Source organism: Eptatretus burgeri, chromosome 22, assembly GCF_056783735.1.
Source record: "Eptatretus burgeri isolate ZD-2024b chromosome 22, Ebu_testis_v1, whole genome shotgun sequence".
NCBI lineage: Eukaryota > Metazoa > Chordata > Myxini > Myxiniformes > Myxinidae > Eptatretus > Eptatretus burgeri.
The window spans coordinates 824,915-852,843 of NC_140982.1; the positions used below are offsets into that span (position 1 = coordinate 824,915).

The 27,929-nt window shown below is 49.1% G+C and overlaps 2 protein-coding genes across 2 annotated transcripts; both read left to right on the top strand.

The window, feature by feature from the left end:
* The first annotated feature begins 3,273 nt into the window (after positions 1–3,273).
* Positions 3,274–15,913, top strand: LOC147008016 (kelch-like protein 10). Its single transcript, XM_085865756.1, has 7 exons — positions 3,274–3,483; positions 3,807–3,974; positions 6,337–6,824; positions 9,216–9,617; positions 10,267–10,464; positions 14,867–15,016; positions 15,336–15,913. The coding sequence occupies exons 2-7, from the start codon at positions 3,824–3,826 to the stop codon at positions 15,648–15,650; spliced, it is 1,704 nt and encodes a 567-aa protein (XP_085721882.1). The 5' UTR covers positions 3,274–3,483; positions 3,807–3,823; the 3' UTR covers positions 15,651–15,913.
* Positions 15,914–17,892: 1,979 nt separating this feature from the next.
* On the top strand, positions 17,893–25,400 carry LOC147008017 (netrin-1-like). The gene is made up of 6 exons (XM_085865750.1): positions 17,893–18,879; positions 19,533–19,710; positions 21,499–21,687; positions 21,845–21,997; positions 23,007–23,084; positions 24,501–25,400. Exons 1-6 carry the CDS (start codon positions 17,992–17,994, stop codon positions 24,842–24,844), a joined length of 1,830 nt encoding a protein of 609 aa, XP_085721876.1. The 5' UTR covers positions 17,893–17,991; the 3' UTR covers positions 24,845–25,400.
* Positions 25,401–27,929: the final 2,529 nt, after the last annotated feature.

The following is a 27,929-nucleotide window of genomic DNA, read 5'->3' on the forward strand; positions in this document are numbered from 1 at the left end:
TGCCCGGGGGTGCCATAGCGGGAGATTCGGCAGAGGGTCGTGCCTGCCAAAGGGAGCCACGTGTCCCAGCCAGGAGACCGTGTGAGGGCACGGAGAGAAAATTGGGGGGCGAGGCCCGAAATTGTGAGGACACCAACACAGGCGACGGGAATCTGGGTTGTTAGAACCAATAGTTTAAGCGAGAGGCGCTTGTTAAAAGCCCCGGGGTAGTTTAACAGTTAAATGGTTAGGGTAGATTAGGAGATGTACCCATCCGCACCATCCATCCCCTCGCTGTCGTTGGGGGCCGCTGGACCCACTTTGGTTATAGATCGCCGAACTCTGGGGAGGCCATTCTGAGGCTTGAGTTGGGCCTCGGCACAGGACGCTAGCTCTCCCTTATTCCCCTCTGGGAAGGGAACGTAGGGGTTGGGAGTAGGCTAGGTGACAGGATAGGTTAGCCGAACAAGGACGATAAAGGGGGTTAGGGGACGATTTATAGTGGGGAAGTAAAAATAAAAACAACAAAAAAATAAGTTGGGGCTAAATTGGGGTTTGACAAATTAAGGGGGTGGGTATGTACAGTGACAGGCAAAGGCGATAGTTGGGAGGGAGACAGGTAGGTAGGTCCGAGCCCGCCTTCCAAGTGGCTAGCACCACCGCACTCCCTCCACCAACCTCCACTGAACGGCAAAGGCTGGCCAACTTCATCGGCTGGCCGTGTTTTGCTTCAAGGCGGAGGCCGGCCAACTTCATCGGCAGCTGTTGTTGTGCTGCAAGGCCTGTGCCGGCCCACTTCATCTGCCGGCTGGCTGTTTTTCTTCGAGGCCTGTGCCGGCCAGTTCGTCTGCCGGCTGTGTTTGCCTGCAGCGGCCTTCTTCTGTGGCTGTGTTTGCCTGCTGCCTTTGCCATGCCATGCCCACTGCCCACGTTCACCCGTTCAATTTTTGCTTTACCCCCCCCTGTTCATTTCCATGTGCGCCAGGATCCGCAAGGCAACAGTTTGCAAGCTGCGAGAACTGCCCTGTTGGCAGCTACAACACGGGCCTGCAGTGGCGGCCCGTGCACCGTGTTTGTGTTCATCCATCCATTCGTTGTGCTCATTGCGTGTGCCACTTGAGCTGGCACGGAGACTGCGTTTGTGCAGCCCATGCACCGTTGTGGTTCACTGCGTTCAGTTCAAAAGGGAAGGCCTTGGACTGCGTGTGAGCAGCCAGCCACGTTCCCTGTCACCTGCATTGTTTGAGCCAGAGACTGCATGTGGGCAGCCTGGCTCCCTGCTAACTGCTTTCTTTGCAGAGTTCAATGATCCTGGGCCATGGTTTAGTGTAAAATTTGTAAGTTAAGGTTAAGATGTACTGTAAATATGAGTGCGCCCCCGGCATGTTTGTCTTAGCGCCGGCAATTTTATTTAAGTCGTCCGTGTGAGTGAGTTTGTTTAGGTAGTTACGCAGCCCTCAGGTTATTTATTTTGGGGACACGAATACCATGAATGTCGCACTCAGGGATCCGTAGGTAAAATGTACTAGGGAAAACTACACATGATGGCACACGAAAATTTAACGACTCGGGACGAGTCTGTAAAAGGGGAGGGGGTAGTGTTGTGGTTACCAAGATTCGCAAACCACCATTCAGGTCCCTTAGGTGAGGTATCTCGGTAAGTACATGTGTAGTTAGGCCCAAACCCGTTGTCTAGTGGGAATACATGTCATTCATGCGTGCTGCGACTCTTCAGGATAGCCGTTTTTCTTTTACTATCTTTAATTTGGACCAACCGCCATTGTTACCACCACCAACCACCGCTTCACCACAACCGCCACGACCTTCACGTCACACCTCGCAACCGTCGCATCGCCACCGTTCTTGCGCCGCCTGTGGGTACCGGTGTTGGACTCGTGCAGGGCGCGCGCCGAACAGCGTGTACAAAATCACAGATTTTGTGCTTCAAAACGGATCAAAAACGACACACGCCCACTTTTTGCCGTCCAATCGGTGAGCGAGGGGCGAATTGGCCCCGCCCCCAGGGCGTTGGAGGGCGATCGATATATGCAAATTTATGGATCAAAAAGCATTCACGCCCACTTTTTCTCGGGCCAATGGGGAGCGAGGTGAAAGGTCGAAGGGAGGGGGTCAAAGATGAGAGGGCGAAGCTACGGGGCTGATAAAAAGCAACCGTGTTCGTCAGTCCAGAGAGTAGGAGAGTAAGAGAGTAGGAGAGTCGAGAACAGAGAGTCAAGACTTCGCGGGCGGTGGAGTTGGCAAGAAGGAGCTGGTCGTCGTGTGCGTTGGAGTCGGAACGGAGGGGACGGAGCTGTGGAGAGGCGGCGAGGGCAGACGAGGGGGTGCTCGCATCGTGCAGGGAGCTGCACCCCAGGGAGGCCGACAGCGCGACCTGGCCGAGGTGGAGACGCTCGTCGCGGGGCAATAAAAATCCTCTATACCCCGAGCATCAGCAACCCCCTCCTGTTTCCCCCCCGCGCTGAGATAGTGCGACCAAGGGGGCCCCTTTCCCACCCCCTACCAGACACTGCCCGCGAGGCCCGCGAAGTTGAGGCGCCATCGCCGCTCCGCGTCTCATCACCAGACGGGTAGGCCGACCCGGTCTCGGCCTCAGGCCCGCCTCATCCTTGAGGGTATTCTTTTCCTTGGTTTTTGGGTATGTGTTGTCGGCGCCGTCTGTGAAGTAGAATTGTATAAGTGTTGCCGTGTGCTCGGTAGTCGGTATTAGCTCTGCATTGTGTCTTCGCTTTTGCATTTGCTTTTTGTGTAAATTGAATTGTGTTTTTCTTTTCTGTGTGCATTTGGTGGAATTGAATATGTGTGCTTCCCGTGTGCCGCGAATAAATGTGCTTTGTGTTGAACTGTTTCCCGCTTCGCTTCGTCATTTCCTTCATTGAATCCTCATCTTGCTTCACGTAAAGGGTTGGTAGTGGGCTGAATACGCCCGATAATTAATCGAACCGTCGAGGTCGACGATAACACCGCTCGGTTATCCCGATAGTACGGAACGGGTCACTTAAGTGGCCCGTGTCCGAAGTCGACCTGCGGCGAGGTGCGATCGCCCGGTCTACCCTCCGCGTGGGTACTTAGGTAGGTCGAATTTGGCGAGCAACCCTATCCCACGCGGGGGCTGATTGGCTCGATCGCGGTGAGACCGAAAGGTCCACCCGTGACTGGTTCCCGGCGTTAGTCCGAGAGGGTCACGACTGGATTGTCCGTCCGGTGGGCGACGTGCCGCGATTCGAGTTACGTGGCCGTCAGCACGCCGGCGGGCGCGAATCCGTAACAATACTTTTGAAAAAAAAAATCGGCGTTTCGATCGTAATAAAACCTTTAAAAAAACAAATGCACGATCGAGAATCCAAAGAACTCTCATCGTGACAAACAAGCACTTCGTTGCCGATGACGCATATAGGCATTTGTGACGTCATAATACACATTTCGTGCAGGTGGCAGAAAGAATGTTATCTTCGCACAACGAGCAGCGATTCCCTCCATTCACAGGTGAGAGATGTGGGTGGGTCATTGTTTATTCATACATTGACTGCTTTTGACGTTTGCACGTGGTACACGCTTGGGACTGTGCCGTACTTGAATGAGCCCATTAAGTTCTCCAAATAGGACTATTGCAACAATTGAAACTTATAAACTCAACAGTTGGATATATTTAATTTTCGATCTTCGATGTTCGGCTGCTGATTTCTTTACGAGTTCTAATTTTTGGAGGTATTTCAGAGGAATTGTTTTGTTGTTCTTGAACGTACACTTTGCACTCAATCCGCCGGCTTGATGCCGTAGAGTTCTAACTCTGAATCTGTTTGTTGCAGAATGAAGGACACATCCGATGACGACGAATGCTGCGCAGGCTCCACAACAGCGGACGTTTTTAACGAGTTGCGCACGAAAGGAAAGCTCTGTGATGCTGCACTGCATGTGCAAGGAAAGGTTCTCAATGTTCACAAAAACATTCTGTGCTGTTGCAGCAATTATTTCAGGTTTGTTGAACTTGACTGTCGGGGCAATTAAATATGACATAATTTCATGAAGCCAAGGGATTTGTGGGGACGGAGGGGGGAGGTTAGGAGAGGGAGAGTAGGACAAGCATGTTATTTGATGCTCAATGGATGACTCAATCGAAGGAAGCCCTCTTATTTTGCTTTTAAAATCGTTTAATCATTCAACAAAAACAATATTTAAAGAACATTGCCATTTTCCATCTCTTACTAAAATGCGCTTCGACCAAAGTAAAACAACAAATGTTTGCTGTCGGGGTGGTGAGGCCGGTTGATCGTTGTGTATGTAATATGTAGATCGTTTCTTGCCATCAGACTCGCTGCGTATAAAATCAAAAAGACTGACGTGTGATTGTCCAGGAAAACAGTCACCGTAACCTTCACCAATGAGGGACTTTCAAAATGATGAAATCCGTCCCAGAGTGCTGGGGGCACTGCGCGGAAACACCTAAACTACGGTGTTCGGGGATCCCTGGAGTATTTCGTGTGTGTGCGAGAAAAGGATTGTTACCTAAAATGACTCACAAAGCTTCTCAAATAGGCTGAAAAACAACTGGAAAGTACCTGAGAGAAATGGTTGTGCCTCTGAACAACGGAAGAGTTGGAGGACTTTCTCAGCTTGCCGAAAGGGCAGCTGGCCGTACTGCAAACTCCCGACGATGTGAGCACGTACAAGGCCCGAGTGGACGGGCGTGTGCTACCCAAACCCCTGATGGGTCGCCACCAGTGAGCGGACTTTGAACCTTGTGGGAGAGCCTCCTGTGAGCATGGCAGGTTTGGTGATTTGTTCAATGGACCACTGCAATTAGAAAGACGATGCTGTGCGTCATTACCGAGTAACGTTGAACAACTCTTCGACAGTAGAGAGGGGAATCTCAAAGTCATTGTGAAGGGTTTCCTGAAATAGGTTACGATCACCCGGACGATGCGGAACAAATGTAAATGGAGAGACTGTGCCAAATCCAGATTTCACAGTTGAATGATGAATCTAATTGAGAATAACCAGGAACACATTTTGCCAGCCTGGCTGTCAAGATTGGGGAGCAAGGTGTGAGGATCCTTCAACACCTCTTCCTTTAAACTTACATCGCTCGTCTGATAATAATTTATTGTTATGATATGCGTGATTATTTTTCTTGTTGTTGGCATGAAGAAGATTGCTACGAAGACTCTGGTCACGCGAGTTTCATGTAGCTGTTAGGGAGAGTGGGAGAGTGGATTGGGATTGGGAGAGTAGAGAGGGCTGATAAGCATATCGGTAAAAGAATACAAAAAATGTATTACGTGTCCACTAACTGGACAGCAAATGACATAATTAATGGAAAAAGTTGCAGTGTTATCAAACAGGTCACCTTGGACTTGGAGAGAATTAAACAAAATGTCCAGAAGTGGGACAAAGGAATACAGGATAACACATTAGGTTATAGGTTTAACAATTAAAATTAAATAGTAGGCAAAGTAGAAGGCAAAATTATAGTTTTGTAGTAGGCAAAGTAGGCATGTATAGTCGGCAGAGTTTATATGCAAAATTATAGTAGTAGTAGGCAAATTATAGTATACAGTAGTAGGCAAAAGTACATGACTGATGTCAGTGAGACGAACAGCAAAGGTTTCTTGTAAAAAAAAAATTAATATTCCCCATCATCGATGATGAGGAAATCTTGTTTAAATGTTATAATGGAACCTCGCTCGTTATGTTCGGTTTGTGAGCATTCTGTGAACGAGGTTCCATCGTCCTTGTGACGTTGCCGAACAATGGTTTCGAACTGCGTTGCCTTCCTCGGATGATGAACCTCGCGTTCCGAGGATCCTCGTGCGTTCCGCAAGATCCATCAATGAATGGTAGTTTAAGGTGTTTGTCTGTGACTAATCACACAAACACACACACACACACACACATGTAAATTAAGCTGATTGCCATGTAATTCACAGACCATCGTTCTCTCTCTCTCTCTCTCTCTCTCTCTCTCTCTCTCTCTCTCTCTCTCTCTCTCTCTCTCTCTCTCTCTCTCTCTCTCTCTCTCTGTCTCTCTCTCTCTCTCTCTCTCTCTCTCTCTCTCTCTCTCTCTCTCTCTCTCTCTCTCTCTCTCTCTCTCTCTCTCTCTCTCTCTCTCTCTCTCTCTCTCTCTCTCTCTCTCTCTCTCTCTCTCTCTCTCTCTCTCTCTCTCTCTCTCTCTCTCTCTCTCTCTCTCTCTCTCTCTCTCTCTCTCTCTCTCTCTCTCTCTCTCTCTCTCTCTCTCTCTCTCTCTCTCTCTCTCTCTCTCTCTCTCTCTCTCTCTCTCTCTCTCTCTCTCTCTCTCTCTCTCTCTCTCTCTCTCTCTCTCTCTCTCTCTCTCTCTCTGAGTGTTGTTCAGCAGAAGGTGGAACGGGCACGTGAGACACGAGTTCGACCTCACGGGAGTGGAACCCGAAGTGATTCATCTGCTCAGCGAGTTCTCCTACACCGGGGTCTTGCCCGTCACTGGGAATAACGTGGAAGAGCTCCTGGTCGCGGCCGACTACTACTCCATGCATGATGCGCTCACGCTCTGCTGCAGGTTCCTCAAGGATCGCATGTGCTCGGACAACTGCATCGGGATTTACAAGTTGGCGGACACGTTTGGCTGCGAGGATCTGAAGATGGCGGCGAGCAGGTTTGTGCTGAGACACTTCGTGCACGTGGCCCGTGTGAGCGACGAGTTCGTGCAGCTCCCTCTCGATGACTTGCTCCAGTTCATGGAGCGCGATGACCTGTACGTGGAGAACGAGCGGGTCGTGTTCGAGGCCGTGGAGAGGTGGATCGGACATTCCGTACACACGCGGACACCGTGCGTTGAGAAACTTCTCTCGAAGGTAAGCACTGCACCTGTAATCCATGAACATGATTGGTCCATTGCTATCACGTGCTGCCGAGTATTAGCCGTGCAGCTCGAGGTAATCCATGAACATGATTGGTCCATTGCTATCACGTGCCGAGTATTAGCCGTGCAGTTTGAGGTAATCCATGAACATGATTGGTCCATTGCTATCACGTGCCGAGTATTAGCCGTGCAGCTTGAGGTAATCCATGAACATGATTGGTCCATTGCTATCACGTGCCGAGTATGAACCGTGCAGCTTGAGGTAATCCATGAACATGATTGGTCCATTGCTATCACGTGCCGAGTTTTAGCCGTGCAGCTTGAGGTAAAAAATGAACATGATTGGTCCATTGCTATCACGTGTTGCCGAGTATGAGCCGTGCAGCTCGAGGTAATCCATGAACATGATTGGTTCATTGCTATCACGTGCTGCCGAGTATTCGCCATGCAGCTTGAGGTAATCCACGAACATGATTGGTGCAGTGTTTTATTTTTGGAGACATTGTCGAGGCTCATATAAGAACAAACACACAACGCACAATAAAGGGGGGGGGGCAGGAGACGGAAGGACAAACAGTGAGGAACAGACATTAGGAGATCTGTGGAAGGGAGAGGGATGGGACGGGGAATAAAAAATGGACATCACAGGGACTTTCAGGAAGGAAAGCAGGGAATTTGAAGGAGGTGGGTTTGGGGTGGATTGACGGGGGTAGAAAAGATCGAGGATTTGGATGGGGGATGATAAGAGGTGGTGGTGAACAGCTGTTTTGAAGGCCTGGAGGGAAGAATGGGATTGAATAGAGTGAGGGAGTTTATTCCAATGGCGGGAAAAAAGAGGAATGAAAGGGTGAAGGTGAGCAGTGATTCGTGATTTTGGTAGTTTAACCAGTAGGGGGTTGTTGAGTGAAGGTGAGCAGTGATTCGTGATTTTGGTAGTTTAACCAGCAGGGGGTTGTTGAGTGAAGGTGAGCAGTGATTCGTGATTTTGGTAGTTTAACAGTTGGGGGTTGTTGAGTGAAGGTGAGCAGTGATTCGTGATTTTGGTGGTTTAACAGTAGGGGGTTGTTGAGTGAAGGTGAGGAGTGATTCGTGATTTTGGTAGTTTAACAGTTGGGGGTTGTTGAGTGAAGGTGAGGAGTGATTCGTGATTTTGGTAGTTTAACCAGTCGGGGGTTGTTGAGTGAAGGTGAGCAGTGATTCGTGATTTTGGTAGTTTAACCAGTCGGGGTTGTTGAGTGAAGGTGAGCAGTGATTCGTGATTTTGGTAGTTTAACCAGTTGGGGTTGTTGAGTGAAGATGAGCAGTGATTCCTGATTTTGGTCGTTTAACCAGTAGGGGTTGTTGAGTGAAGGTGGGCAGTAATTCGTGATTTTGGTAGTTTAACCAGTAGGGAGTTGTTGAGTGAAGGTTAGCAGTGATTCGTGATTTTGGTGGTTTAACCAGTTAGGGGTTGTTGAGTGAAGGTGAGCAATGATTCGTGATTTTGGTAGTTTAACCAGTAGGGGGTTGTTGAGTGAAGGTGAGCAGTGATTCGTGATTTTGGTAGTTTTACCATCAGGGGGTTGTTGAGTTAAGGTGAGCAGTGATTCGTGATTTTGGTAGTTTAACCAGCAGGGGGTTGTTGAGTGAAGGTGAGCAGTGATTCGTGATTTTGGGAGTTTAACCAGGAGGGGGTTGTTGAGTGAAGGTGAGCAGTGATTCGTGATTTTGGTAGTTTTACCATCAGGGGGTTGTTGAGTTAAGGTGAGCAGTGATTCGTGATTTTGGTAGTTTTACCATCAGGGGGTTGTTGAGTTAAGGTGAGCAGTGATTCGTGATTTTGGTAGTTTAACCAGTAGGGGGTTGTTGAGTGAAGGTGAGCAGTGATTCGTGATTTTGGTAGTTTTACCAGTAGGGGGTTGTTGGCGGACCTTGAGTGCCCTGTGGAAACATGGTGGGGACAAATCGCAGACAGAGCAGGGGGAGTGAGACCGGAGAGGAGACGGTAGAAGACAGAAAGACCACCGACATATGATATATTACATCCCACCACACCCTCCCGTTACCACCAGACACATATTATCATTGATAATGTTTTATGAACCCTGTAGTGTGTTGTCTTGTTGTAGAGAGTAGTGTGAGGGTGCGGTGCCCACCCAACCAACGGACGACCTCATCCTCGGCTCTCAACGGTGCGTGCCATGAGACCGGTTGCGAGAAAGCATCTTTTCGTGTGCTCGTGAATTCCTTGCGACTCACCTGGTCAGGTGGACGAGAGCCATTTTGAGTTAAATTTATCACAATGCTGTTGTTTTTTGTTCGACAAAGTAAGCTCGTTACACCTTTTTATTTTAGTTTTTCACTGATATTGTTTCTTTCTCCGCTCCTTCGTTGTTTTGCGTAGGTTCGTTTGTCCTTCCTGGACTCCAAGTACTTGATGAACACCGTCAAGTGTCACAAGTACGTGAAGGACTCATTAGAGTGCCAAAAGCTTATAATTTCAGCAATTAAGGGCATCCGTCACTTGGATCCCAGGTCGACGAACGAGGTGGCGCGCCCACGCCTCCCATCTTCCGTGCTCTTTGCCTTTGGCGGTTGGAGCGGTGCAAGCGCGACCAATGCGATGGAGTGCTACGACTCACGAGCCGGCGCCTGGGTGAACGTCCCGGTGACCGGTGAAATCCCACGTGCGTACCACGGAACCACTTACTATCGAGGGTACGTCTTCATCGTCGGCGGCTTCGACGGCTTGGAGTTCTTCAAGAGCGTACGGCGTTTCGACCCTGTGGGCGTCATCTGGCAAGAGGTTGATGAACACGATTACCATATTGCTTGTTATTACCGTTATTATTAATACTAGTGCAGGCTCGTAGGTGCGTGCCCGTACGTGTATCACGACGCAGCCGATAACGTACACAGGCCATGGAACGGAGGATCATTGAGTAGTCTTGACATGATGCTGTATAAAAACGACAATGCAGACAAGGATCAGTCGATTCCACAGAAGGAAGAATGCTTGTCTGTGTTGAGCAATTCAGTAAGTGTCCAGAGGCTATGACGTCAGGGAACGCCAGATCGTTGTGACGCACCAGGGGAGAGCGACGTGTTGTTTGGCCCGCGCAGAGCGAACGTGCCGAAGAATGGGCCCTGGATGCAAATGGCGGATAGTTTGTCGAACAGGAGCCGGTGGGTGGCAGCGAGTACGGAACACTCGGTTGACGTTGAACGAGATTGCTCTGACCTCAGCTTCGAGGCTCAGTGTAAGTAGCATGCGTCGAATGACGCAGCCATGACCGAAACCGAACTTGAAGAAACTGAAGGATGTTATTAAACAAACAAAGATGGATGAAAAAAACAAACTGTAACAAGGTGAAACGTCACAGGGTAAGCACGTGATGAATCGTGTTGATGGACAAGTAAGTCATGCACCATGATTAATAAATATGTGCCCCCAGGTTGCCCCCATGCACTCCCATCGGTGTTACGTGAGCGTCGTCGTGCTCGACAACTACCTGTATGCTCTTGGTGGCTTCGATGGCTTCACACGCCTCAACACCGCCGAGCGCTACGAGCACGACACCAATCAGTGGACCGCCATCCCGTGCATGAATGACCAACGCAGCGATGCCGGTGCAACCGTGCACCACGGAAAGGTAGTTCGGACAGCACTCACCCTGATCGTAGCTCGTTGCACTCCACCTCTGTATGTGTGTAACCGAGTGCTTTCACACTTGGATGATGTCGATTACAGACAATTCTGGGACCTCGGGTCAGACAGACAATTCTGGGACAGACAATTCTGGGACTTTTTAGTCCAAGTCGGACGCACACACTCATTTGAACATTGTTGTTGTTTTTCTTTTTTAACCTTGGTGTTGTGATTTGATTTCCAGTTGATTTGTGCGCTTTCATGACTCGTGGGATACGTTGACCAGTTATCTGTAGCACGCTTTCCATCGAGCCGGACGCTCGGGGTTTTGTCGGTTTACGCTTTGCGGGTTGGCAGGATGACCTAGACCACATGCGCACTCGCTTCGAGGTTGTCTGGCCTGGTTTCAAATCCCGAAGCAGCTCTGAACCGTCATCACGGTGTACCATCAATGATCGTTTATCCTTGACTGGATCAAAGTTAACTGAACACTACAATTATGGTGCGACACTTGCTGTGGTCGCAGCATCTCGGAGCACGCCGTCATTCGGTGGTTGAACAAACAAAGCTGGCTGTCTTGCCTGCATCGAGATTATCGGCTTTAAATATCCCACGGTCTCTTTTGAAAAGAGAGAGGCCATTGTGTGCTGGTACCGTTGCCATATTCAGGCCTTATAATGAGCACTTGTACTTGATGGGAGTGCTGGGTTGTGGATGTAGCACAGACATGATGGGCCACGTGGCCAAGTCCAGTGTTTTAATGTCCCTGAAAGTGGCAGTTTTTTTGTATCCAGAGTCGAGGCTCGTGGAAGAGCTCGAACATGGAACTGATCAGGATGCAACGTAACAAAAGGAACAGCAGAAAGAGAAGGGAGGGTGGGGAGAAGCGAGCAGCAGGGGAGACGCACAACAAGGGATGTGTGGGTGAGGATGAGGGGTAAGGGAGAATGCAAGGGGTGTATAAAATGGACACAGAAGCCAAATTTGAGGGTGGGTGTGGTGGTGGTGGTTTAACGTGTGTAGAATAGATCATGGCTTCGGATTGAGGATGATCTGAGATGGTGGTGAACAGGTGTCTTGAAGACCTGGAGAGAAGAATGAGATTGAAGAGAATGTGGAAGTTGGTTCCACAGGTGGGAAACAAATGAGTGGAGGTGAGCAAAAGGGTGTTGGTGGTGGACCATTGTGCGCCCTAGAGATACCTTTGGGGGGAGGGGAGCAAAGCACAGATAGGGCAGAGAGTGCGAGACCAGAAAGGAGGTGGAAGAAGACAGAGAGACCACCAATGTGTCGCCGATAGCAAAGTCGTCGGCTCATCGACTCAGAGTCATCACGGGAGATTCCAGTGATCTTGAAACCCTTGGTGTCCAGGGCATCAAGGTGAGCAAGTTGTGAGGTACTGGTGCCAGCCCAGAGAGGAGAACAGTACTCCGTTATCAAGTTGTGGACGAAAGCCTTGCAGGTGGATAAGAGTTCAGGTGTGCCAAGGAGGGACTTCGCACGATGGAGAATGCCAAATCGGTGACTGCGTTTGGAGGCCACCTTCCAGATGTGATTGTTAAGAAAGGTTTCATGTAAAATTTCAATCGTCTCATTGACCAACTTCTATATTCTCATCCAAACTCTCTCTTCCTCATATGTGGTGACATCATTTGTCATCATGCCAGTTGGCTAGGTGTGGGGACCTCTCTCACCTGTCATGGCACTTCAGCAAAAGATTTCTGCGACTCATTGGGACTGACTCAATCGGTCAATTTCCCGACCCGGATCTCAACAAATGGAACTCCATCTCTTCTGGATCTGATTTTGACAAATTTCCTTGAAAATATCTGCTGTTCTGCCTCCCCTCTAATCGGTTATTCTGACCACGTCCTTGTCAATGTGGACATCTCTCTGGCTATTATCAGAGAACCACCTCACCACCGTCGAGTCTGGCATTTCACTCCAGCCGACTGTCAGGGTCTCCAAGCAGCCATCAAACTTATAGACTGGTCTCCTATCACTACTTTCTCCAACATCAACTCATCCTGGGAATTCTTTCAAAGAAACTTGCTCTCCCTCTCATGCACAGATTTATCCCCTCTCGTCTTCAGTTGTCCGACCCTTTCTCCCGACCATGGTTCACTGAAGCTTGTGGCGAGGCAGTTGTCCGGAAACAACTTGCCTTTGCCTCATGGAAAGCAAACCCAACTGAGGGTAATCTCAGTTCCTTCCATAAAGCTCGGAACAAGTATGTATCTACCCTCAGGAGAGCCAGAAAACAACATCTTTCTCATCTCAAGTCCGAACTTTCAAATCTCTCTCCCTCCTCCAAATCCTGGTGGCGTCTAATCAAATCTGTTTCTGGCGTATGTTCCCCTTCCATCCCTCCCTAACCTCAAATGGCCGCACTGCTGATACCGCACGTGAAAAGGCTGAATGCCTGAACTCGGTGTTTGCGTCGAAATATTTTGTCCAAAACCCATCGCTTTCTCTACCCACCTTACCCAGGTTCACCCAACTGTCCCTGGACTCTATGTCCATTTCTCCTGACAAGGTGGAGAGCTTGCTGTCAAACCTCGACTCATTCTGCAACCGGTCCAGACGGCATCAGCCCACGTGTCCTAAAAACCTACTCTTCTGCTGTTGCTCGCCCTCTCTCTGTTTTATTCACCCTCTTATTTGCTCAAGGTCATCTGTCCTCTGCTTGGAAATCAGCAAAGATTACTGCTCTGCATAAAAAAGGTGCAAAAAAAGATCCCTGCAACTACAGACGGATCAGCCTTCTGCCAATCATCAGCAAGGTTATGGAATCCATCATCGCTTCAGACATTAAATCCTTCCACTTCAACAATGGCTTGATTTCCGATCTTCAATTTGGTTTCAGACCAGGTCACTCCACCCTGGATATGCTGCTTCTGCTCTCCCAACAATGGATGGAAGTCCTCAATGCCAGACCTTAAATCAGAGCCATATCCCGAGACATATCATGTGCTTTTGACAGGGTCTGGCACCCTGCCCTGCTCACCAAACTCTCTTCCTATGGTATCCAAGGCCATCTCCACTCATGGTTCGCAGACTTCCTCTCCTGTCACAGTCAACGTGTGGCCCTAAATGGAGTTCTTTCATCCCCTCTTCCTGTGCAGGCTGGAGTTCCTCAAGGTAGCGTTCTGGGCCCTGTTCTTTTTCTGGTTTTCATCAATGATCTCTCCGACTCTCTGGATAATCCTCCTTATCTCTTTGCTGATGACTCCACCCTCTGCCGTACCATCTGTCATCACTCAGCCCGGCAAGCAGCAGCTTCTTCGCTCACTGCAGATCTGGGGAAAACCACAAACTGGTTCAACACGTGGAACATGTCTTTCAATCCGGACAAATCTCACACTCTCACGATGTCTCTTCGAAAGGACCATTTAGAAAACCCCCCATCCCCTTTCTCAACAATCCTCTGGAAGAAGTCCTATCTTTCAATCTTCTGGGTCTCACTATCTGCCATGATCTTTCCTGGGAAAGCCACATTTCAAACCTCGCCTCCAAAGCCAGTCGCCGACTGGGAATCCTCCGTCGTGCAAATTCCTTCCTCGGCCCACCTGAGCTCCTGACCACTTACAAAGCTTTCGTCTGCAGCCTGATGGAGTACTGCTCTCCCCTCTGGGCTGGTGCTCCTGTCTCTCACCTTTCTCGGCTTCACGCTGTGGAAACCAAGGCACTTAGGATCATCGGCATCTCCCGCGATGACGCTGAGTCTTTGGGCCTCTCACTCACCGCAGGCAGGTCGGTGGTCTTTCTGTCTTCTACCGTCTCTTCTCCAGTCTCGCCCCCCCCTGCTGTCTCTGCGATTTGTCCCCTCCACATTTCCGCAGGGTGCTCAAGGTCCACCAACAATCCCCTTCTGGTAAAACTACCAAAATCATGAATCACTGCTCACCTTCACTCTTTCATTCCTCTTTTTCCCGCCTTTGGAATAAACTCCCTCACTCTATTAAATCCCATTCTTCCCTCCAGGCCTTCAAAACAGCTGTTCACCACCACCTCTTATCATCCCCCATCCAAATCCTCGATCTTTTCCACCCCCGTTAATCCACCCAAGCCCACCTCCTTCAAATTCCCTTCTTTCCTTCCTGAAAGTCCCTGTGATGTCCATCTTGTATTCCCCATGTTACCCGTCCCATCCCTCTCCCTTCCAAAGATCTCCTAATCTCTCTGTTCCCAACTGTTTTGTCCTTCCCACTCCCTCCCCTCTTGTCTCATGCCCCCTTGCTGTGCGTTGTGTGTTCGCTCTCATATGAGCCTCGACAAGGTATACAAAAAAATAAAAAAATATATAAATTAAATGTTTTTTTTTTTACTTTCTCTTCTCATCATGAAGCCTTCATCATTTGCTTTGTCCATGTTTCTGTGAGTAAATCAGTCACGTCATGTTACAGATCTTCATCTGTGGAGGGTTCAATGGGACCGAATGCCTCTCAACGGCGGAATGCTTCACACCACAAACAAATCAATGGAGCCCAATCGCGTCCATGAACTGTTGTCGCAGTGGTGTTGGTGTCATCGCGTGCGGAGGCCTCGTCTACGTGGTGAGATTGCACATGACAAACATCACACCGACCGGCTCACAGTCGGCCCTCCTCTCATTCAAGAGGGTCAAGACAGGGAGACATAACATTTGTATCAATGCAATCCTGAAAAATGATTCCCACTGATCGAGCAGTTTGTCTATCGCGAGATGTCAGCTGCGATGGCAATGAAGGAAGAGGAGATGCAATGCCAGTTTGCTTGGCTCCTACAAGGTTGTGGCTTTGATTCCATTCATATGGCATCTTGATACCATACGTACCGCAGGCCGAATGGGATTCCGTACACCTTACATATGGTTTGATGTTTATGTGCACACAGGTTGGAGGGTTCGATGGTGTGAACAGACAAGGCACAGTTGAGGTTTATCATGAGGACGTGAACTCGTGGTCATTGGTGCCCAGTATGTTCAACCCTCGCAGCAACTTTGGACTCGAGGTGGTGGACGACGTCATTGTGGTCGCTGGCGGGTTAAATGGCTATAGGACCACGTGCAATGTTGAAGGTTACGACTACAAGTCAAGGAGGTGGCACCATCTGATGGAGATGGCCGTGAACCGCAGTGGGCTGAGCTGCTGTGTCGCGGACGACTTGCCCAATGTGGACGTGTACGCGGCTCCGAGAGGCTTCCGATGATCGCCTGTCACAAGACAACATGGTCTCAAGGCTTCTCTGTCAATGTCACAACAAACTTGATTTTCAACAAACACGTGTCAACACCGTATTGTTGTCAAAAATCTGTACAATGGGTGAGCAATTTTATCAAGGACTATTCAAAAAGATTGTAAGAATTTAATTAGGAGAATAAAGTTTACCTTTTACCTGTCCAAATAGTTAGTACTGATTATGTGGTGTTCGTGTCTCAAATGTATCTTCAATGACTGACCGTAATAAATTATTTCTCAATCAAAACATGAGATCTGTGGAAGTGAGAAGGATGGGGCGGGGTACACGGGGTAAACAAGATGGACACCACAGGGACTTTCAGGTCCTTACACTACAGGGACTTTCAGGAAAGAAAGCAGGGAATTTGAAGGAGGTGGGTTTGGAGTGGATTGACGGGGGAAGAAAACATCATGGTTTTCGATGGGGGAAGATAGATGGTGGTAAACAGCTGTTTTGAAGACCTGGAGGCAAGAATAGGATTGAAGAGAGTGTGGGAGTTTGTTCCAATGGTGGGAAAAAAGAAGAATGAAAGGACTCCTCCACTCATGAGACTCCCTCACGGAGAGAATCTGGTGAGCAGGATCAGCGTCAGGAAAACGAGCCAGGTGTCCATACAGCCAGAGCTGACGCTCATCGACTACGCAGGCAACATATCTCATCTGAGTCTCTCAGCAACCACTCCTTGGACACAAAGGCCAAGGATTCTTCGAAGAGACCTGGTACCGAAGGAGTTAAGTCTCCGTCTCAGATCCCTGGTCAGAGAACAAATCTCACATCCGTACTGGCACATTTAAATGTGCCAGTGATATGGTGCCGTCCGGAATTGTGGCTGCGAATGCGATGACCTCTGACCACCACCTCCGACCTGAATGACCTCAATAAACCAAGGAACTGGCTGCAGTCTCATTTTCTTGATGTTCTCCCACAGAGTGTGCAGGAAGAGTTCATCGTCCGGCTTGGGAGGAACAATACCAAGAAAGACATCAGAGACGATTCCCTGTGTGGGGACAATGTGCAGCCATATTTGTTCCATGTCGATATCGTTTCCGGTACCCATAGTAACCGGAAGATGTAAATGTGTTGGAGCTCGGGTTTCCGGTACCCATGGTAACCGGAAGATGGAAATGTGTTGGAGCTCGGGTTTCCGGTACCCATGGTAACCGGAAGATGTAAATCTGTTGGAGCTCGGGTTTCCGGTACTCATGGTAACCGGAAGATGAAAATGAAGAAAAAAAAGGGGGGAGCCAGAAAATAACATCTGTTCAACCTCAAGAATGAACTTTCAAACTTGTCTCTCTCCTCTAAAACCTGGTGGTGCCTTGTTCAGTCTTTCTCTGGTGTATGCTCCCCTTCAATCCCTTCCTTCTCTTCAAATGACACCCGAGCCAACTCCGCTTGTGAGAAGGCTGAATGACTCAATTCTGTGTTTGTTTCCAAATCTTGCGCCCCCCAACCCCACACTCTCGGTGCCCACCATTCCCTGTTATATCCAACTACTCATGGACTCTGTGTCTTTTACACCTGAGAAGGTGGAGAAGGTTCTTTCAATCCTCAACTCTGACTCTGCAACTGGACCGGACGGCATCAGCCCACATGTCCTAAAAAACCTACTCCTCCACTCTTGCACATCCTTGCCCTGTCGTTTGCGCTCGGTTATCTTCAATCTCCTTGGAAATCCGACAACATCACTGCCATACAAAAGGGTGCAAAAACTGATCCCCTCAACTACAGACCTATCAGCTTACTCCCAATCATCACCCATGGTCATCGAATCCATCGTTGCAGGTGATATGAAATCCTTCCATTTTTTTTTTCAACAGCTTCATCTCAGATCATCAATTTTTTTGACTTTTACTGGGAATCTATATTAACCCCCAAGGAGTCATTGAGGAAGAAGAAGATATAAAATAATTTATTTATAAACTCCGTCGACTTTTACTGCGAATCTATATTAACCCCGGAGGAGTCTTTGACGAAGAAGAAGATTTAAATAATTTATTTATAAATTCCATCGAACTGACGAATGGGAACATTGCCTGTGGGACTGTGGGCGTGTCTTCAGGAGGGGGCGGGACCACAACAAGCTCGTCATCGTCACGTGATTTCCTTTTGTTGTGATACTCGTTTGTTCCCGCCAAAAACAAGAAGTCGAGCACCTGGTTCCGCCGGACACGCGGTGAGAGATTGGAAAGCGGGAAGGGCTATTGGACCGTCCGTGGCGTAGGAAGCTTTGACGGCTTGTGGGACCCAGCCCGGGGTCTCCGGGGTAGTAAGACCCCAATCGGGTTTAATCTTTATTCTAATAACGATCATGGAAACGGTGCGGTTCGGGATTATCGCCATTTTGTGCGCCACGTCGTGTCCCTCCCTGTTCGCCGCACTTCCAGAGCCTCCTCGCTCCGTGTACGGGTCGTGCTCCTTGCACGTGGACTTCCCCCCACTTGTGCCTACCGCCTCCATCCCCTGCTACGACGAAGCGCTGAACCCTCGCTGCTGTGCCCCAGGCTGGAAGAACGTGGCGTCCGGTCGGACAGTGATCGCGAGCAGCACTTGCGGGACCCCCCGCGAGTGGTTCTGTGGTCGTGAGAAGACCCTCGAGCCGTTGAACCCGAGCGACCACGAGTCGATGATCGACGACGACGATAGCGACGACGACAAGATCGTCTGCGAGTGGTGCGACGCCGAAGACCCCAAAAAGTCCCACCCGGCGGTCCATTTGAACGACCCGTCCAACGTGACCCGGTGGCAGTCATCGAAGGACCACAAGGTCGTCTGGCTGATCTTGTCTCTGGGTAAAAGCTTTGAGATCATGTCCGTGAGTCTCCATTTCTTTCCTCCAACGCCCGAGGCCACGGCGATCTACAGGTCCTCGGATTTTGGGAAGACCTGGCGGCCCCTTCGGTTCTACTCGACGGACTGTTTGGGATTTTACGGACGTTCGAGTAAGACCGTCGTGAGCGGAACCAACGAGCAGGAGGTCCTGTGCTCAAATCCCGGGCCGCGACTCTTCCGCGGAGGAACCATCAAGTTTAACACGCTGGAGGGACGACCCTCGGGACACAATTTCGAGGCGAGTCCCTCCCTGCAGGACTGGGTCACCGCCACTGACGTGTGTGTGGTCTTCCAACGGGGACACCCTGGCCGGACGTCTCCTGCCAAACACAAACACTCAACTTTCTTCTCAGTGGCAGATTTCCAGGTGCGTTTCCTCTTCCATTGCGACAGTTGTCAGCTCACCTGGACTTTAGTCAGGTGAGCTGATGCGACCACAACTAGACCACGAGCTTCATCACCCTCGATGTACCAAAGTTTGTTCACGAAATTTAAAAAAAGTTCAGGCTTTCAGTGACTGTTGCGCCTCATCCGGGTGAGCTTCAGGACGGGAGTTCCTAACTTTTTTTTAAACCCAACGATCATAAACTGAGCCGGCTGTCTTACCTGTTTGCAGTGAAGGTTTCCAAGCGTTGTTGTTTTTATTTATTTATCACAAACAGCCAGAGGTGGTTGTTGTTCAGGGTTTGTTGTGCAATGAGCACGTCCCTCATGATGGGCTCATCCATCAACACTCAACAGCACATCACTCGTTTTGGGATCATCAGTATCTCTCAAACCCACAAGCACACTCGATAACGAGAACGGCACTCGGTAGAGCGCCTGCCAACTTGATAGCTCGCCGACTCTTCGCGAAGGATGTATTTATTTAAATATTTTTTCCTCTTCCTCAAGGTAGTGAGTGAGTGAGTCCGTCCAGACATATTTATTGATATCCCCCGCCATGCTGTTTGTTTGTTGTTGTTTTTTCCCGCCATTTATTGATCATATTGTTGATGGACGTTTGTGACCCTCGTGTAGGTGGAAGGTCGATGTAAATGTAACGGGCACGCATCGATCTGCGTGACCCGCACGGACGGACGGCTCGAGTGCGAGTGCGAGCACAACACGGCGGGGGCCGACTGCGAGCGCTGCCGAGATCTCTACCATGACCGAGCGTGGCAGCGCGCGACCCCGCACCACTCACACGAGTGCATCAGTGAGACGAGCCGCTGTGCTTGTGATTTCAGTTTGAGAATTTGTCATTCGATGTTTGTGTGCGTCGTGCTGTGCTGTGAATGTGCTCACTGGAGCACGTTCCTCCGCCAGGCGGAACGGTTTACGTTTTGTGTCCCACTGATGGATTGTGTCTGGATCCCTGAGGGTGATGGGGGGCAAAAACAGCCCGGACAGACACACTAGTAATGGTGTGGATACAGTGACAGTGAAAAATCCAACATGGCCGCCAAACCTTTCGACCAATCAGGTTTGTTGGAGATCACGTGACCTGTAACAACCCTTGGAAGTTTTCAGTTTGTCGGTGGAGACTGGAGAGTCTCTGAGAAAAACTTCTCGCAAAATGTGGGGAAATAAAAATCTACATTAATAAATGTCACCGTTTGGCCCCTCAGGGTAACATCCTTCATGTTGATGAGGTGGGGTTGGTTGTTCACCTCCAGGTGAGATCTTCGTCCTCACTTTATGGTCGCCCTTCAAATGCCTGAATCACTGAAATGTCCGTGCACCCCTCGACTGTCTGTGCACCCTTAGACTCTCTGTGCACCCCTCGACTGTCTGTGCACCCTTAGACTGTCTGTGCACCCTTAGACTGTCTGTGCACCCTAAGACTCTGTGCACCCCTCGACTGTCTGTGCACCCTTAGACTGTCTGTGCACCCCTCGACTGTCTGTGCACCCTTAGACTTTCTGTGCACCCCTCGACTGTCTGTGCACCCTTAGACTCTCTGTGCACCCCTCGACTGTCTGTGCACCCTTAGACTGTCTGTGCACCCTTAGACTGTCTATGCACCCCTCGACTGTCTGTGCACCCTAAGACTCTCTGTGCACCCCTCGACTGTCTGTGCACCCTTAGACTGTCTGTGCACCCCTCGACTGTCTGTGCACCCTTAGACTGTCTGTGCACCCTTAGACTGTCTGTGCACCCCTCGACTGTCTGTGCACCCTTAGACTGTCTGTGCACCCCTCGACTGTCTGTGCACCCTTAGACTGTCTGTGCACCCCTCGACTGTCTGTGCACCCTTAGACTGTCTGTGCACCCCTCGACTGTCTGTGCACCCTTAGACTGTCTGTGCACCCCTCGACTGTCTGTGCACCCTTAGACTGTCTGTGCACCCCTCGACTGTCTGTGCACCCTTAGACTGTCTGTGCACCCCTCGACTGTCTGTGCACCCTTAGACTGTCTGTGCACCCCTCGACTGTCTGTGCACCCTTAGACTGTCTGTGCACCCCTCGACTGTCTGTGCACCCTTAGACTGTCTGTGCACCCCTCGACTGTCTGTGCACCCTTAGACTCTCTGTGCACCCCTCGACTGTCTGTGCACCCTTAGACTGTCTGTGCACCCCTCGACTGTGTGTGCACCCTTAGACTGTCTGTGCACCCCTCGACTGTCTGTGCACCCTTAGACTGTCTGTGCACCCCTCGACTGTCTGTGCACCCTTAGACTGTCTGTGCACCCCTCGACTGTCTGTGCACCCTTAGACTGTCTGTGCACCCCTCAACTGTCCGTGCACCCCTCGACTGTCCGTGCACCCCTCAACTGTCCATGCACCCCTCCACTTTCCGTGCACCCCTCAACTGTCCGTGCACCCTCCACTGTCTGTGCACCCCTCAACTCTCCGGGTACCCCTCGGACTCGTCCTTGCACTCCACGAGTCTTCCGTGCACACCTCACACCTTCCGTGCACACCTCCCCTGCAGGTACAACCCTTATTGTTCCCCTGGTGTTCTTCTCATTGTATTTTTACAATTCTCTTTTCACCTCGTCCAGAATGCAACTGCAACGCGCACGCCCGCAGGTGCGAGTTCAACCCCTCGTTTTTCCAACTGTCCGGACAACGCAGCGGTGGTTGGTGCATCGGTTGCCGACACAACACGTTCGGATCGAGGTGTCACCTGTGTGTCGAAGGGTTTTACCGAGACGTCCACCTGGAGATAAGTCACCGCAAAGCCTGCAAGCGTGAGTACCCTCTTGTTTGGGGATCTGGGGAAAAGACCCCTCTCTCCCAGAAATGATGCAACCAGCGGGTGGAATTCGTGAATGAATCCGTTGTAACGTGCACTCCCTCAAAGGAGCAGTGGAAATCCGAGGATGTTGCCTCTGTGTTCCTCGGTAGCCTGTGCCTGCAATCCCATCGGATCAATATCCCTGAACTGCAACCGACAGACCGGGCGATGCTTGTGCAAAAATGAATTTGAGGGTCTCGAGTGCGATCGTCCTGCGAAGGGTTATCAACACCACTACCGTCCAGCTACCACTCCCTACACCCGTACGTACTCCCTACACCCGTACGTACTCCCTACACCCGTACGTACTCCCTACACCCGTACGTACTCCCTACACCCGTACGTACTCCCTACACCCGTACGTACTCCCTACACCCGTACGTACTCCCAGTGGTGAATGTTGAAAATTGAGGTTATTTATGGATCATTTCCCCATCATGTCTGACATTGTATTTTCCTACTTGTCACATGTGTGTGGTTCTGTGAAATGCTTTGTACCGCAGTTACAATGTCTGTTTAGTCATGTATAATCACCTTGAATGACTAACAGTTATTGAGTAAGCAATCAAGTTGCATTGCCTGGTTTAGCAAACTTTAAACACGGCTTAAGGTTGTGGACCTACTGGTTGGGAGGTACAGCTTAAGGTTGTGGACCTACTGCTTGGTAGGTACAGCTTAAGGTTGTGGACCTACTGCTTGGTAGGTACAGCTTGACGTTGTGGACCCACTGCTTGGTGGACACAGCTTAAGGTTGTGGATCCACTGCTTGGTAGATACAGCTTAAGGTTGTGGACCCACTGCTTGGTCGACACAGCTTAAGGTTGTGGACCCACTGCTTGGTCGACACAGCTTAAGGTTGTGGACAAACTGCTTGGTTGATACAGCTTAAGGTTGTGGACCCACTGCTTGGTAGATACAGCTTAAGATTGTGGACCTTAAGCTCAGTTGCGAATTGTGAATCTAGGGGACTTAAGGTTGTGAATCTAGGGGACTCCGTGGAATTGTGGTTGGAGTATTCCTTCTGAGTCTGGGGGGTCGGCGGTTCAAAGCAAACAGCTCGGCGGTTCTGCTCTCTCAGGAATTCCAGATGTTTCTGATTGGATCGAGACTGAGAGCGACAGCACCACCCATGGGTTCTCCACTGCACCACTGAAGTTTCATCATTCAGTATCCGCATCGTCGATTTCTTCGTCATAATTACAACCGTCATCATCTTCGTCATCCACATTCCCCACGTACCTCTCTGATATGTACGTGTGTGCTCTCTTGCAGACAACTGCAGTGCGTACTGCACACCGCAGAATACCTTCATGACGATGGGCTTGGAAGAGTTTTGCAAGAGAGATATCGGTAAGTAACGGGGTGTACTCTTTTATGTAGGACCAGAGGAGACACCTTGTACACTCATCTCTTGGGAGGAGTCCACCCCATGTTGATGAAGAGTGAGCGAGAAACGCGGCCGTGGATTGATTCCTTTCCCCGCTGAGGATATATCGCACTCTTTACAGAGCGTCGGTGCTGATAGAGCCTCTTTACAGAGTTTTACAGAACACCTCACAAACACTCGGTGAGGCTGAAACAAAATAAATAAAAGATTTATATATTTTGATGAAGTGGTTCTTGGCGAGGGTTACACCGTGTGTTTTGCCATTGCCTTCCCAACAGCAGTTAATGAAGGAATTTGGAATTTGTGCAGGGTGCAGGCGATAGCTTGCCTACTCTTCACGAATGACACCATTTACCCGCCGATCGCATTACGTGCCTTCTGGTTGAACGGTTTGCATTCTCAGGAAACAATCGTCTTGGGTGGCAGACAGACGGATGTTCTTTGCGGATTATGCGGTTTAACCGGGCGAGACATAAGCCGCAGCCGATGCTCACCATGACAGTGAGGAGGTACGATTGATGTATAAACGACACATTCCTCCGGCACACACGTCGATTTAACTTCCGGGCGGCCATATGGCAACGGAGTTTCGTCAATTCGCTAGATATTCCGAACCCCAGTCAAGGGCCCGGATGGCCGAGTGAAGATGGCAGCCTTGTTTTCCAGTGGCTTACAGGATCCGCCGCTCCCGAAGTTGTTGCTAGTTTGATGTCGTGCAAGGGGCGCTCGCTCTTGTCGGCCAACTGACTGCTCGTGTATCATTAACGGACTGAAATGTACAGCGGCGTGCAAGTAGCACACTTGCTCCAACATGCCCAGTGATGATGAGGAGCCAGAGCATGACCAGCAGGACTCGTCAGACAGAGATGACGAATGAAAAAAAAAGGTGTTTAGCTACTCTTTCGAGATGTCCATCACATTTAAGAAGAAATTCCTGCAGATATATCAACCTCTGTGGAAAATACAGTGGCTTTCAGTCCGCCTTTTCTGGTCGTCAACTCCAAAATATCGATGGCTGCCTCATGGACTACCAATAATTAACAAGCAGTGTGTATGCGATACGTGCAGTCGTATCGGTTGGTCAACTCTTTTAGCAATTCCAGGCCACCCTTTGGGAAGGCAATCCATCCATGGACGCGTTTCTGGCTCAACAGCGACAAGCATGGGAGTGGGCTTCCCCCAATTGTTGAGTTAGCCAACTGTACAGCCGCAGCAAAAAACACCAGTCATGTGATATGAGGGTTCACGGTCACCATCCCAGTGAAGAGGTTCGATTCAAGAAATTTAATAGCACGTGGTATAGTTTTCCAGGTGAATTGCTCCGGAGCACTCAGGAGGCCTCTGCTGTGCGTGCGTGTGCGCGTGCTGGTGTTTTGCAGCGGTGAAGTTGAAAGTGCTTGATGAGGATTCGAATGCCGATTGGACCCGCTACGATGTGCTTCTGCTGGATGTGCTTGCACACCATGGGAGAAGTCTGCGATGTGGTTTGCACTCGTCTATCTTTTTTCTGAACAGACAGTTGGTGTGCTCTTGTCCTGTGCCTCTGCGCCGTGGAAACAGGTACTTAGTCGTGGGTAGCGAGGCCAGGCCAAACAATTCGGCATCGAATTCAATTGAATTGGGCATCGACACGGTGGTTCTGCCTTGGGATGTGAAATGGCAGAGACGCCTAGAAAGGTTCAAGTACATCAGACAGTCGGGAGGATGTGCCAAGAAGGAGTAGACGATTTGACAAGACCGAAGTTAGTTTGTAGCGGCGTAGTTCGTCTCCATCGGTTGTTATTAAATTAAAATGTATTTTTTTGTTCCCTGAATCGATACCTTTTGTAGACGATCGACACACGGATTAAAAATGTCCGATGAATAAGATTTGATATGAAAGTTCCAAAACACAGCAAAGTGTTACAACTCGTTATATTACTGTACCGTCACCTCTTTAAAGGTCCCACTTTCTTTTGGTTGTCGGCTATTGGGGGAAGTTTGGCTAAGTCTTTCATGAACCGGTTGGCCAGGCTTGACTTGTTTGTTTATTGACTTGTTTGCTCATCGGATCTTGTTGCGCTCGTTCGGGATTCGAACCGAATGTTACGTCCGTCGGGATCGTTGTTGGCAAGAAAGTCTCTGAATTAACGACCATGATCATGTTATTACTCTGATTATTATCATCATCACGGGAATGATTGTATGAATTTTATAAACTTGTTAATTTCACTGTTTGTACCTTTGTCAAAAATATCACTCCGTTTGGAAAGGGAACTTGTGTTGGAAACTATTTGATTGTAAGAGGTTTTATGATGAGTATCGTCGTGTCAGAGGTCCAGATAATGCGGAGCTCCGTGCCGGAGTTCTGTGATCCTCCCGTGCCCGTGAATGTCCAAATGGTCTCCGAATTCACTGCGTTCAGAATTAACAAGATATGATCCCCGAAGGATCCCCCCCCCACAAATAAACAAGATTTGGTGGTTGGTCCGTGTGTGTGTGTGTGTGTGTGTGTGTGTGTGTGTGTGTGTGTGTGTGTGTGTGTGTGTGTGTGAAGGTAAAAGGAGAGAAGATGTTTCTTACAATTAAAATGATTTTTACCCCCGCGAAGCGTAAAGCAGAGTGAAACAATTGGTTCATGTCCGTCTGTCCACCCGTCTGTCTTATCAGTTTACGATCGACGAGGAACTTATTTAAATCGCATGTTATATTTGGAACATGAATTGGAACATGAATTGGAACATGAATTGGAGCATGTATCGGAACATGAATCGGAACATGTATCGGAACATGAAATCGGAACATGAATTGGAAAATGAATTGGAACATGTATCGGAACAGGAATTGGAACATGAATCGGAACATGAATCGGAACATGAATCGGAACATGTATCGGAACATGAATCGGAACATGTATCGGAACATGAATTGAAACATGAATTGGAACATGAATTGAAACATCAATTGGAACATGAATTGGAACATGAATTGGAACATGTATCGGAACATGAATCGGAACATGAATCGGAACATGAATCGGAACATGTATCGGAACATGAATCGGAACATGTATCGGAACATGAATTGAAACATGAATTGGAACATGAATTGAAACATGAATTGGAACGTGAATTGCAACATGAATTGAAACATGTATCGGAACATGAATCGGAACATGAATTGGAACATGTATCGGAACATGAAATCGGAACATGATCGGAACATGAATCGGAACATGTATCGGAACATGAAATCGGAACATGAATTGGAACATGAATTGGAACATGTATCGGAACAGGAATTGGAACATGAATTGGAACATGAATTGGAACATGTATCGGAACAGGAATTAGAACATGAATTGGAACATGTATTGGAACAGGAATCGGAACATGAATCGGAACATGTATCGGATCATGAATTGAAACATGAATTGGAACATGTATCGGAACATGAATCGGAACATGAATCGGAACATGAATCGGAACATGAATTGGAACATGAAATGGAACATGAATCGGAAGATAAGTCTTGTTATGTGTTTCACTTCACCTCGGCTCTGAATTCAACCCGACCGCACATGCGCAGAGAGGATTGAGATGATATCTCCACTCTCTCCACCTGTCTGGCAGTGAAACAAAATTTAAAATAATTCCAAATAGGAAACTTACTTTTTTAATGACATCATAAAGAACACACACATCGTAGTCGAGCCCATATGTGCCATTTGGGGGAAGAATCGTGCACTTTTGAGTTCAAATTATCCTTTTGCACACAACTATTTTCAACTTTGCTCTTTCCTATAACATCAGGAAACACGTTGTCTGGCCCATGAAAGCACCGGTGAAATTGATCAGTAACCATGGCAACCATTTTTTTCTGTTTTAGACAAAATCATTAATAAAAACCTTATTACTCTCACCAGAGGAGAGGGCATTGCATTTGGGTCCATTTGTCTGTCTGGCTGTTTGTTTGTTTGTTTGTCTGTCTGTCTGTTGTCCACCGCTCCGAACAAATTCCACATCCAGGTGATGCATGACGTCATCGCTGGGCATCGCTTCGCTGATGGGAATACTAAAGAGAGAGGGGGAGAAAAAGAGGGAGAAAGGGGTGGGGGAGAGAGAGGGGGTGAGTGAAGAGGTGAGTGAAGAGAGAGAGGAGGGAGGGGGAGTGAGGAGGGGTGGTGGAAGGGAAGACAGTGTGAGGTGAGAGGAAGGGAAGGCAGACGTGTGGTGGAGCGTTAATTACAATTCATAGCGTCTCATCAAAATGATTCTGCATCGACGAACAGTGAAGATGGAAACAAAATAATGTCTAAAATCCATTTTCTACCGGTCATACTATAAGCACGGCCCAGAGACAAACTCCCGTCTGAAGACAAACTCCTGTCCAGACAAGTCTGGAGACATACACTGTCTGGACACATCCGGAGACAAACACTGTTCACAAATAACCACCGTCCAGATATGTCCAGAGACAGACAGAGAGAGAGAGCGAGAGAGAGAGAGGGGTGGGGGATAGGGGAGAGTGAGAGAGAGAGAGAGAGACAGACAGAGAGAGAGAGAGCGAGAGAGAGAGAGGGGTGGGGGATAGGGGAGAGTGAGAGAGGTGTGGGAGGAGTGTACTGTACTGTAATGGGAGGGGGTAGAGCAAGGATGGGACAAAAAGAGAGAGGTGTGGGGGTAGGGGAGTTAGCAGAGAGAATATGTTCTGCTTTATGAACAACTCACACACAAACGTTGCATTTATATGGATGTTTCAGGGAGATGTTCACAAACATTAATCTTTATAAACAGGTGGTTGTGTGACACGTGAAAATAAAAAACTTT

Coding starts and splice junctions, on each gene's coding strand:
- LOC147008017 (XM_085865750.1), top strand. CDS start 17,992: ATGGAAACGGTGCGGTTCGGGATTATCGCCATTTTGTGCGCCACGTCG. Junction 18,880..19,532: donor TCTCAGTGGCAGATTTCCAG/GTGCGTTTCCTC, acceptor ACCCTCGTGTAG/GTGGAAGGTCGATGTAAATG. Junction 21,688..21,844: donor TCACCGCAAAGCCTGCAAGC/GTGAGTACCCTC, acceptor GTTCCTCGGTAG/CCTGTGCCTGCAATCCCATC.
- LOC147008016 (XM_085865756.1), top strand. CDS start 3,824: ATGACGACGAATGCTGCGCAGGCTCCACAACAGCGGACGTTTTTAACG. Junction 6,825..9,215: donor TTGAGAAACTTCTCTCGAAG/GTAAGCACTGCA, acceptor TGTTTTGCGTAG/GTTCGTTTGTCCTTCCTGGA. Junction 9,618..10,266: donor TGGGCGTCATCTGGCAAGAG/GTTGATGAACAC, acceptor ATGTGCCCCCAG/GTTGCCCCCATGCACTCCCA.